The 12351-nt window shown below is 47.4% G+C and overlaps 1 protein-coding gene across 1 annotated transcript in view; it reads right to left on the bottom strand.

Annotated features, from left to right (window-relative positions):
- Positions 1-10683: 10683 nt before the first annotated feature.
- PIDD1 (p53-induced death domain protein 1) overlaps positions 10684-12351 on the bottom strand; it is a 13423-nt gene continuing 11755 nt past the window's right edge. The window contains exons 14-15 of the mRNA XM_009070493.1: positions 11635-11840; positions 10684-10921 (exon numbers count right to left, since the gene is read on the bottom strand). Coding sequence (XP_009068741.1) covers positions 10684-10921; positions 11635-11840 — 444 coding nt within the window. The remainder of the gene's footprint in view (positions 10922-11634; positions 11841-12351) is intronic.

The following is a 12351-nucleotide window of genomic DNA, read 5'->3' as shown; positions in this document are numbered from 1 at the left end:
GACCCCTGGGGAACACCACTAGTGATGTGAGGTCACCCCACCGTGCCCACAGCCTGCACCCTGCTCCCACAGCACCACCACACACACCCCGGGACAGCTAACTTGCGAGGAGCCTAGCAGGGGAAATAACAGATAACTGAATAATGACTCTGATGTTCCTGGCAGGATAACGGCTCAGCCCACATGGGTCACCCTGCCGTGGTGCCTGCTGCCCTGTGGGATGCTGCCAGGGCACTGGTCAGCAGGTACTGTTGTGGTTTCAGGGGTGTTACATGGTCTGAGTCCGTGCTGTGATAAAGCATCCACACTGACCATTTTTGGTGGGCATGGAACTGTTGGAGCAAATCCAGAGGAGACTATGAATTTGATAAGAGGATTGGAGCATCTCCCCCATGAAGACAGACTGAGGGAGTTGTGCTGTTCAGCCTGAAGAGAAGGTTGTGTGGAGACCTCATAGCAGCCTTTCAGTATCTGAAGGGGCTACAGGGAAGCTGGAGAGAGACTCTGTTAGAAACTGCAGTGACAGGACAACATGCAATGGGTACAAATTGAAAGAGAGGAAATTTAGGCTAGATATTAGGATAAGGTTTTTTCCTGTGAGGGTGGTGAGACACTGGCACAGGTTGCCCAGGGAGGCTGTGCCTGCCCCAACCCTGACAGTGTTCAGAGCCAGGCTGGAAAAAGCCTTGAGCAACATCATCTGGTGGGAGGTGTCCCTGCCCAGGGCAGGGGGTTGGGCCTAGATGATCTGTAAGGTCCATTCCAACCCTTAAAATTCTATGATTGTTTCAGCAGGCTCTGGAAACTAAACATGTTAAGGTGAGGAGGACAGCAGCAGCCAGCCAGATCTCTGTGCCTCCTGGGATGACATCTACTGGTGTGATACCGCAAAGGAGAGCTGGAGGGTCTTCAGGGAAATACACCTCCCTCACTGCTCACAGACACAAAGCACTAGGCAATAAGAGACACGGCAAGCATCAGGTCACCAGCTCTGCTCCACAGATTCACGGGAGCCAACAGAGCACAAAGGCATAGTTAGCCTCTGCAGTGACTCCGAGGTGATCACAGTGCCTACAAGGATGCTACCAGGAGCTTGTAGGGCTAATGAGGACATTGTGTACACAAGAGAAATGACAATTACATGGAGTTGTGATTAACAGCCCAGAAACATCACAGTTGTTCACACACCTGAAACGAGAGGAGCTTGTTATCACAGTCAGGGACCTGGAACCCAAGGTGAGAAGAAGATGTAAACCAGAGGCCAGCGAAGTATAAGAAGACAATGCTAATGAGTTGGATGTAGGTGAGGAGGGGAACAGCTTGTGTGCTCTTCAACCTGGGCTGAGCAAAGCATGAGAAGATATAGCACAGGAGGTGGAAAGCTCACTCCAGGAAGGTGGTGCTTGACCAAGGAAGGAGACCTGTGCACCATGGCCATTAAATAGGTGTGTATTGAATGAGCATCCAGCACAGGAGGAGAATGCAAGTGCTGTGGGCAGGGTGCTGCTGGCAGAGGCTGTCCAACCCCACAGCCTTGTCTCCACCATGTCCTTGGAAAAGCAGGCAGCGAGGCATGGGTTGCAGGCAGGCTGCTGCGGGGCCCCAGTGCAGGGCTCCCCCAGTTCGGGGGGCAGTGACACAGAGTAGGGGAGTGGCAGTCTCCTCTCATTACTGCCCATCTACAAAACTCCTTCCCACCCCTTTCCCTGGAGGTGGCACGTCCACACTCTGCCCTGTTTTGTAAAGGCATCAGTGAGTTTCACTGCACTGTACCAGCTCAGACAAAAGCTGAAATGAAAGTGGCCTAAGGCAAACAGATTTTCCTGCTGGTGCCATTCCATAGCTGTGCTGGTCAGACAGCCCCATCCCCTGGCAAAGAAGAGGTTAACACTGCCCGGCTCTGCTGCGCCCGAGGAGGGCTGCAGTCACACGGTTTTATTTTCGGTTCTGCTGCATAAGAACAACTATGCTTTGTAACCTGCATGGCGCAAAGGACCCGCTCCTTCCGGCAGCGTTTAGGAGAGGGGATAAAAAAAGGCAGCAGAGGAAGAAAGTTCGCATTCAGTGAGTGCCAGGTTGTCAAGGTTTCCTCTGCTTTCACACATAAATTTTTCCCTCGACAGACACAAGAGAGGTTTAAAGCTGTTTGGTACAAAGTGGAGCTTCAAAAGCAGCAATGTCTGTGTCTGATACAAGGTGAAGAGCAGAGCTCAGGACCTCCTGTACAAGGCAGCATTGCTGTCGTCATGGCAGCATTATAGCAGGTTTGTGCTGGGCTCCTCACAAAGCTTGTCCTGTGTGAGTCTCAAAATCCTGAGCTGCTGTCAGCACAGCTACCAGAGTGGCCATGGGTTCCTTCAGCCCTGCAAGGACCAGGGTCAAGGTCAATCTGCTGCAAAGAAAGAGGCTTTCACGAGGTTGTGTTTCTCAGTTTCCTTCCCCATTTGTGTTGTTTTCCGTTTTAATAAACCATGGAGTGAAACCTCCAAGCACCTGATCACTGTGGTTATTAAACCAAAGCTTAAAGAAGCCAAATTGGACAAGGTTGGTCTCTTGGCCCAGTAGCTATCCTGGACATGACTATCAGAGCACTGTTAGACAATTTAGCTGATAAATATTGAAGAGACAGTAACATAATTAGCACGGGTCAACATTGTTTTCTGGAAAAATCAATCTCAACCAAGCCTGATCTTGTTCTCCATTGGGACCACAGGATGTGTTGCCAAAGGTAACGGCACAGAGGTGCTAGGGGAGGCATCCAGCGTCTGACTGCTGAGAGTACAGCCAAATAGTAGGAATAAAATGAACAGATTCACAGCTAGCTGTTAGCTTGGGTGTTGGGAATTACCCAGAAACCACTGACCCAGCAGGTCTGGTTTCATTTTCTGTGCAGATACAGAAGTGAGAGGGGATGTGGATGCAGCTGGAGAGTGAATGGGGTGTGAGAAGGGGACAGCTTAACCCCAAGCCCAGCTGTTATCCCTGAGAGCTCCAGGCTGCAAAGATCATGCAGGTGAACCAGTTGTACCTGGCCTGTCTGGCTCCTCTGGCTATTGCTCCTTGGAAAGAGGCTGCAGACATCATCTTAGTAGCTATTTGATTCAACTGCCTAGCAAATAGTGGGGGGAAAGTCCTGGATGCTCAAGACACATAGGTGTATGTGTTAAAAAAAAAGTAAAAGAAATAAAAGCTAGCATTTTCTTTCCTTTGTAAGTGGTTTTTGAGCTGCAGGATTGACCCTGGAGCGCTCATGGGTAATGTGTCATGAGCTGACTTTAAAAATGGCCCAACAACATGTGCAGCACATCCCACAGGGCTGGCAGCCTCCAGTAAGCACCAGTATCTTGTCATGCCCAGCACCCACGAGGCTCTGGGCTCAGGGCTGCCTGACACCCAGCAGCTCCCATTCCCATGTGCCTGTGTGCAGCATGTCCCACAGCAGCAGTGCCTTGGGCTCCTTTGGCAGCCAGCACAGGCTCCCACGCTCCGCAGAGAGAGCAAGGGAAAGCAATCTCGTGCCCTGCACGCTTATCTCCTGGATAAAACAGCAAGGCACTTCTGTTTATTGAGTGCCGATGAATGGCGCTGTGTTGGCTGTGAGATCAGCCTCCAGATCCCACTCTGGGCACAGCTGCTGGCAGGAGGCTCACAGCAGTGCCCAGAGGAGCCTTTCAGCAGGGCTTTCTCCCTCATCCCGGGGTGAAAACGACCCATAGCGTTGCACCATCCAGGTCTGTCCCTGTGAAGAGGCATCATCAGATTTATGGGGCACTGCAGGACAGGGAACATCACTCCTTTCCCCTGGAGTGTGTGGCCACACAATGCCAAACAGTGCAGATTGCTCCAGGATTTTTCAGTGTTCCTCACCCTCCACTGCTCATTCATTTATCTGTCCTTTCAGCAGCTGACAAAAAAACTACGGGAATGCTTCGCTGTTTCTTGGGGGCAGAGAGGTGAGATGTCTCCATGCTGTCAGGATGGAAGTGGAAGTGGATGCTGAGGACACTGCCACCCTGCCATGGGTGAAACAGCCTGACCTCAGGGAGAGTCACAGTTTCCCAGGCTTGCTGCCTCACCAAGAGCTGCTGCCTGCTCCTCCAGGGCCGTGTTATTTTGGGACCCCAAAAAGCTGATGGATCCATTTGTGACTGCCTCTGCCTTCCAGCTATCATTAATGCACAGCAGTTGTCACATACTAGCCTGTTTAAACAGCAGGATCTTCTTTTCCCTGCCCAGGCTGAACCCAAGTCATCTTTTGTAAGGGATTTTTGAGGAGGAAACACTGTTTTCTTGCTCTTCACAATGCACCAGGATGAAATCCTCACCAGGATTGTCACACAGCCTGATGCTCCTGCAATACATGAAGGATGTGCCAGACCACAGGAGACAGAAACTTGCAGGCTTGAGAGAGAACAACTACAGCCAGTGTCACAACCCATGCTTGTTCTCAGCTTTGGCCTTGGGGAGATGCTAAGAACCACAAGGATTTCCTTTTTCTCCAGCCTGGAGGGAAGAAAACCAAAAGCATTTGTCCTGAACCATGGCTGTTTCTAGAGTGAGTGAAATCCTCCAAGGACTTGGCTGAAGAAGCAGCAAGGTGCAGATTGGTATCTAAGCTCATGTCCTCTCCAGCTATCCTGTTACTACCTCCCTCATCCAGCTTTCCTGTCCTACTTCTTGCTGTAATCTAAAGCTTCCCCTTCATCAGCCCAACAAGGCATAATTAGAAGCCTAACCACCCAGGTTCATCAGCCAGGTCCCTTCTCAGACAGTGGGGAGAGACAGGTGCCTCCACAGGGGCTGCAGCCACCTCCTGCATAAGCCCCATGCTCTCCTGGGAGTGCAGATTTGCTGTTTCTGAACCTGGTGATGCTAAACACCTCCAGAAGACTAGGTATGGCCTGTAGCAGAAACCTGGCAGTGACAGTGTGCCTGGGACACATCTGGACTTACTCAGATCACTCATGTCCTGTTGGCTAAATCAAACCTTCCCAGCTTCACAGAATCACAGAATGGTTTGGGTTGGAAGGGACTTTAAAGACCCAACTCCCCTGCCATGGGCAGGGACACCTTTCGCTAGACCAGGCTGTTGCAGGCCCCATCCAACCTGGTCTTGAATACTTCCAGAGATGGGGCAGCCACAGCTTCCCTGGGCAACCTGTGTCAGTAAAGAATTTCTACCTGACATCTAATCTAAACCTGTCCCTTGTCATTTTAAAGCCATTCCCCCTTGTCCTATCACTACATGCCTTCATCAAAAGTCCCTCTCTGGCTCCCTTGTAGGTCCCCTTTAAGTACTGGAAGGCTGCTAGAAGATGTCTCTGGATTCTTCTCCAGGCTGGACAACCCCAGCTCGCTCAGCCTGTCCTAACAGGAGAGGTGTTCCAGTCTCAAGCTTCTCTGTGACCTGTGAGGGTGTCCCTGTCCCATATTCGCTGTGCCCAGTCCATACTCCGTGGTGGCCTCCTGGAACCAGCATCTGATGGCCACGCAGGGTCTGCCCCAACTTGTGGCTCCACCTGGTGACCCAGCACATGGGACTTTGTGTGCCCAGCTAGGAGATGCCCAGAGATACCTCCAGCTGCAGCTCTCTGCTGAGGAAAACAAGGTAGAGCAGATGTTTTCAAGCTTAACATGTCTAGGGTAGAAATCCTGTCTCTCCTTTGGGCAGTGCTGCTGGTTTCTTATGGGTCACTATTGAAATCCTCAATCCAGGAGTGAAGTTCAGCCACATGGGTCTGAGGAGAGGTTCAAGCAACAGCCACCTCTGACCCTTGCAAGTGTAGTCTCCCCTCACCCACAGGACTTCAGCAGAAGCAACATTTGTATCTGTCTTATTGTCTTTTTGGAGTAAACGAGTAGAAATGTCTGTTCTACCTTCTTTGCCTGCTTTATTTCTCCAAATGCTCTGTTGCTACTGTCTTATTCAACTCTTGCTTAAGAAAGGCAGCCCCCAATCTCTCACTCCTTCCATGGGAATGCATTCAGCTTCCCATATTCCTTTTCTTTTTAGAGGATCTTTTTCCCACTAATTTAATCAATCACATGTTTTAGCCTCAAACATTTCACAGGAATGAGTCAGCGTTGAAACTATGCACAGTGGGGGGAAGAAAAGTACACACTTTTGCTTGTTTGCAGGAGACATTGGATTGTTTCATCTGGTGCCACCTAGTTGAGAAACAGTGGATGGCACCGTCTATTCCCAGTCTCATCCTTTCCCAGGAGATGTAATGCTTAGCTGTAAGAAAAGAATTTAAAATACTCTGTAGTACTCGTGTCTGAGCATCCTTCCTGCCCCTTGCATGTTTTCCAGTTCCACTATCTCCTGTTTGGAAAAGACAAGAACTGCACTGGTGCAGAAGGACCTTAGCTCCAGACTCCCAAAGCAAGCTCTCAGTCACCGAGTTCCTTCAAGGTAGCTGAAAACTGAAACAAGAATCAAACTCTCCTTGTGGATTCTCAGGACATGCAGATTTACATAAAAATAGTGCTCGAAGAACATAGAGTTATTTCTGTTGGAGTTCAGGAAATGGACATAGACAGTTGTAGCAAATGCTGTTTTCTTCATTTGAACAGCACCCACTGACATGCACAGTGAGCTCCCTTTGAGGCAGCCCTGGGCTGGGGCTCTGACACACCAGTGTCTGAAAATCAGCCCTTCTCCTTTCCCAGTGAAAGTTATTCTTGCTTTAAAGGCTGAAAATGTGCTGTGATCCTCCTTTGGGGGACAAACAGTGAATTTAAGGACCATCAGATTTCCCTTCTAAAAGCAACAGCAGGATGACAGTGTTGAGTATGGACATGAGTATGTACCAAGCAGGAAATCTTATCAGTTGGGTATCTTCTATTGCTCCCTCAGTTTTGTATCAAGCTCAGTAGCTGCATGGCTGAACCATCCAGTCCTCAATGCACCACAGGGATCTCCTTTCCCTTACCTGAATAATACTATGGATGTGCAGAGTTTTACACTGTTGTTGTCTGCCCACAGTTAACACACAAACTGAACACAGCCCTCCTGGGCTCACTCCCGACTTCACATTGCCTTCAGGTCTTTTACTGGGAATTATACAGCATTTTACTGCCAGGACTGTGGAAACAGCTTAATCCTCTGCAAAATATACTCAAGCTTTCCCTCGTGTTTTTAATAGAATTAATAAACTGGTTTGAGCTTTGCCTGGGCTTCCATTTCTCAGCAATTTCTTTTATTAATCTCTGTAGGGGCTGGAAGCATCTCTTCTGAACCTATCTCCTGACAGCTAGAGGACTGTCATGGTTAGCAAAACCTGGAAGTGGAAGGTGCTGTGTGGGAAACACACTGTTCACCTCTCAGTGCCACTTGGTCATTCTGCTGGAGATGTGCAAGTCTGTGAAGTAGAAAAGGGTTTAGTTATGAGAATTAAAGAGCTATAGATGTTGACAGCCAAAAAAGAGAGGAGAAAAAACGTTCCTAATCCCAAACAATTTCTCGTTTTATTTCAATTTTTTTTTTTGGTCAAGTAAGCTTTTCCTGGTAGAAATATATTTGGGAGAATTTTGGATACATCGGGATCATGCACAGTAATGACCACAAAATCTGCCACATAATCTGCAGAACACTGAAAGGTGTATAATAGGAACCAGGAAAAGCCAGAAAGCTAGAAAGGAAAAGAGACTACTCCAGCAGGTGATGAATCCATGAAAGAAGCCAGAAAGGAGCTCTGTCTTTCGATTCATAAGATAAATACCAGATTAGTTTGGGGTTTTTTTGCTGCTTCAACCATCTACTGCAACTGTAATCAGCGTTTCCTGCCCATAGCAGCTCCAGGTTTATGAAGGAGTTACTGTGCCTCAAAGAGATTATTGATAAAGATAACACACCTTAAAATAACATGCTTTCCATTGACTCTCATCCAGCTCAAATATTTGCTGCCAAGTCAGCTGGGGAAAGAGCAGTTGGACAGTGGCTTTGATTTCCCACCAGCTGTTCCGTATCCTTAGCTGGGAACTTGTTTTGGTGTGACTTCAAGGAGAAAGCCAGAGCCAGTGAGGTGGCCCAGTCCAGTAGCTGCCACTCAGCAGTGAAAGACTGGAGGTAACAATACCTGTCTGGGGTAGTTACTTAACTTTCCTTAATTTATCAGCCCAAATCCTGAAGAGCTGTTCTACTGATGATACTGTCTAGGGCTTGGTACTTCCTGTTGCCTGTCCTGGTTGCAGCCCATACTGAGAGTAACCTAAACCCTAGCACTAACTTCCCTCTCTCCTGGCACAAATCCATCTGTTACCTGGAAGAGCTGTAGCTCTGCTGACGCCTGGATGAGCTCTCCATCGAGTCCAGCCTACCTTATCCTTATTCCAGCACTGCCCATCTCAGCTGTGGCCTGGCCATTACAAACAGAAAGCTAAGTGCAACCTGGATTTATCCCCTTGTAGCTGTGGATCCTACCTTATGCCACCTGTAGACTTCTTCAGCCTAGCTTTGCCCAGCCAAAAGCCTCCTGCACCTTACCCTGTGCACTGTCCCCTCTAGACCTGCTCCACCTGAGCCTCAGGCATGCACTCAGGGTCAAATCCATGCCCCAAACACTCTGCTTTCCAGCTTAGGCTCACTGCAGCAAAGCCAATCTCCAGGGACACCACTAACTCAGCTGGAGTTTGTCCTGTGCTTTGCAGCCAGCATCATCCAAACAGGGGCTCTTCTCCCATTTCTGTGCAGCACAGCCAAACTCACCGATGTCTTTCTACCAGCAGGTTTAAAGGTACCTGTTGCTGTCTAACCCTTCAAGGCATTTATGGATTAATAGACCACGCTGTGAAACAGTTAAGTGCTTATTTTATTCCAAGTAAGAGCAATATGCCCAAATGCATCTCTCCAAAACTGAAGGAAAGAACAAATACCTTGTTGGTACACATCAAAATTACAGACAAGAACATATGACACAGAGCACCAGAGAAAACACACATTCAAGAGAGAACTGCTGACTTGACCCCAACACAAGACTTGATGGCAGCACAGCCTAAGAAATCAAATCTGAGGAGGTCCCTAGGCCCAAGGTGACAACTCAAGTTTCCAAGTCCTTGTCCAGTGCTCTGGACTGGACACTAAGCTCTCTGTGGCCTGACATGTTAGAACAGTCTTAAATTAAAACAAAAGCAAAATTATTTTATACCTCTCTGTCAATAGTACTGATGGCAGCTCTGAAACAGCATCAGGAAAACCATCAATGATTCCTCTCAGGGCAAAGAAAACATCTGGATTTCTCCAACCTGCAACTGCAGGTTGACTTTGGGTGTTGCAACCTGCACTTCTTATACAATTTTCTTTTTCAGACTGAGACCAGCAGTAATGCTTAGAGAGTTATGCTGAATTCAAACCTGGCCTGAAAGACTCGAACTGACTTAGATGACAGAACTGACTTAGATGACAGTAGTCTTCGAAAAGCTTGCATGAAATGTCCCACTGTCATTAGTGGGTCATTAGCTGAGGGACTTGATGAGGAACAGGAAGAGAAGTGAGACTGACCTCACTAGTCAACGGTTGAGCAGTTAGAAAGCAATAAACACTTCCAGACTTATACAGGATGTTCAGTCTGAAAAACTGGGAAGTTTGCTCAGCACAGTTCATGCCAGTCCCACAACAGTGCCTTTTTCACAGCTGGTCAGACCAGTTTTTAAAATGCAAATTTAAGCCACGCTTTTCACCAAACTTCAGGAGGTGTCACACCTTCACTACTACTGCAGGGGCATTTCACTGGAAGGATGTGAGGACTGTTCCTTTGAAACTGCAAGGAGAACTTTACTTTCACTTAAATCAGAGTCTCTCCCAGAACGGGTCATGGATTTTTACTTTTTTTTTTTTTTTGTAAAATAAAACTGGCACTCTGCTAAAGATCAGCAGCATGTAAGTCTCATCTTAAAAGCCTGGCAGGTGTAGGGTCTATTTGTTTCAAAGTACCTTTTGGAGCAAAACAAAACAAAAAAGAGCCATTTTGCTAGAAATTAGTTTCTTCTCTTAGATAACAAAACATAGGTTTTGGTTTGGACCTAAAGGAAATGGAAGAGATTTGGTAGAAAATAAAAAACATTTTCATGGGGAATACAGTTCACATTTCCATGTGAGCAAAACACATAGAATCACAGAATTTCAGGGGTTGGAATGGACCCTACTGATCAGTCCCAACCCCCTGCCCTGGGCAGCGACACCTCCCCACTAGATCAGGCTGCTCAAGAGCTGAGCAGTCCCCACCACACCACAGGCCTTCATAACAACTGCACCTCCACTTCCCATCAACCGCTGGAGCACAAACGGATCCAAATGCTCACACCTTGTGTTTCCAGCAGAACAGACTTTCAGGAATAAGTTATAAATAAATACACTTAGCATGAGTAGTAATTCATTAAACACTACTTTAGCCACTACTCAACTGACAGACACTTCAGTCCCTAAATTTCTCTATGTTTCTGAAAGCTTAAAGCTCAAGGGCAAAAAGTGGAAATAGAAAGAATAAATGCACTCTAAACTTCCTGGGACTGGCAGAAGTGGCATGTGAGTATAGACCCAAGAGAGCTCAGGGGTCTGCTCACAAGTAATAGATGCCCAGCTCCTCAGGAAGACACTGACCCTCGAGGTGGAAGCAGCCCCAAGACACTCACTCTAGGCACAGAGAGGGACCCCATACAAAGCCCATTGTTTCCTGCTAGGTGCTACGTCATAGCTATTGCAGAGTCCTCAGTGCTGCTCTCCTGCTCCAGGCCCACGCGGCGGATGGACGCGCTGTATTTCTGCCGTCCCAGCTCAATAATGGCTTCAACTTCATCAGCAATGTCCTGGCGGCCACTCTCTTTCATGGCTGTGATCAGCTTGCTCACACAGTCAGGATCCTCTGAGTTTTGCTGGGCCCATGAGAAAAGCATGTCCAGGATCTGCTTATCAAGGTCCTCTCTGAAGAAAGGAGGAAGCACAGAAGTGACCAACACACTCTCCTGACTGGAAATCCAAAGAGACCTTATGTAATTACACCCCATGACTAGAAGCCATCCAGACACACAAAGCACTCAGTGGACCTGCCTCTTCCTCACCCATCATACAGGAGCTGCAATCACTGCACTAATAGTTCTCTATCAAATATTTTCCTAATGGAAATACCACATTAAGGCATTCTGCTTTTGGATATAACTTCCCCACAGGAACAGTAGTTTCATCATAACAAGCCTAATTCTCTCCTCCTGCTCTGGCTTTTTGGTCAGACTGCATGTCCCATGATGATACCACAAGCTCTTTTTGAATAATGATGATATTCACAATTAAAGCCACAGATCATTGCTCATTGTAAGAGATGGAGTCTGGCCAGGAATCCAGATCACAGAACAAAACAGGAATGCAACTCAGCTGAACTGCAAAGCTCATCAGGTTTGTCATTTCCCAATTCTGTTTTTCAAAAAAACCCTTTGTTTTATAATGGCAATATAAAATAATCAGTTTTCCATTATAAAAGGTATTATTTTGAGAAGAGCCATTACTCCACCCATCTTTTATCCAGTGAAACAATTACAGTGGAAAAACTTTCAACCAGCCAAGCATTAATTTATACTATTACATTGCAAGCAGACACACAGACAGAATGCATCACTACTGCTCACTGCGTCCTGTCTTACCTGTTATTGTACCCGATGCGCTCGATCTGCTGATAGGTCAAGCCCAGGTTGAGGCCAATGGTCTTCCAGTCAGATCCCACACGCCTGGCAATGCTCAGCAGGTTTGCCTGGGTCAGGTATCCAGTCTCAGCATTGCCCAGGTTCAAGGGAGGGAAGGAGAAGCCATTCAGGGCACCAGCGTTCTCACCCCAGCGAGGTTTCAGTTGCTGTGTTACACAGAAGAAAGAACATTCTTTCTTCTATGTATTGTTTGCTTAGAGGACACAGTGTATGGCCATTCAGTCTCCACACTGAAATTGCTTTCCTCCTACTGGGGAGGAAGGAAGTTTTTGGGGATGATGAGTCAGGCTGTAAGGAGCAAGGAGCTCTCACACTGGCAATGACCAGCAATGCTCACAGTCTCGGAAAAATATCACATCATAGTGTTCACAGTCATAGCTCACACTGGGTATTTCCTTTCTAGTTTAAAATAAGCCATGCCCCCAAAGCACATTTGCCTCAGCAGTCAGAAAGCACTTAGTCTAGATTTGTAGCTGAGGTTGCACGTGCCAGAAAGGGATGTGAGATCATGGCACATGATCTAAGGGAAGCATTTAGCCTACCAAGGTATTCATTGAGCTTCTCAAAAATCAATTAAATTCCATAAGCAAAAGTTGCATTTCTCACTGTAACTTAAAAGCTCACACCAGAATACTTATACTCAATGTATTCTAATCC

The sequence above is a fragment of the Acanthisitta chloris genome, unplaced genomic scaffold, assembly GCF_000695815.1.
Source record: "Acanthisitta chloris isolate BGI_N310 unplaced genomic scaffold, ASM69581v1 scaffold9042, whole genome shotgun sequence".
Classification (NCBI taxonomy): Eukaryota; Metazoa; Chordata; class Aves; order Passeriformes; family Acanthisittidae; genus Acanthisitta; species Acanthisitta chloris.
Note: the sequence above shows the minus strand (reverse complement) of the source record. Positions and strands in the feature narration are given on the sequence as shown.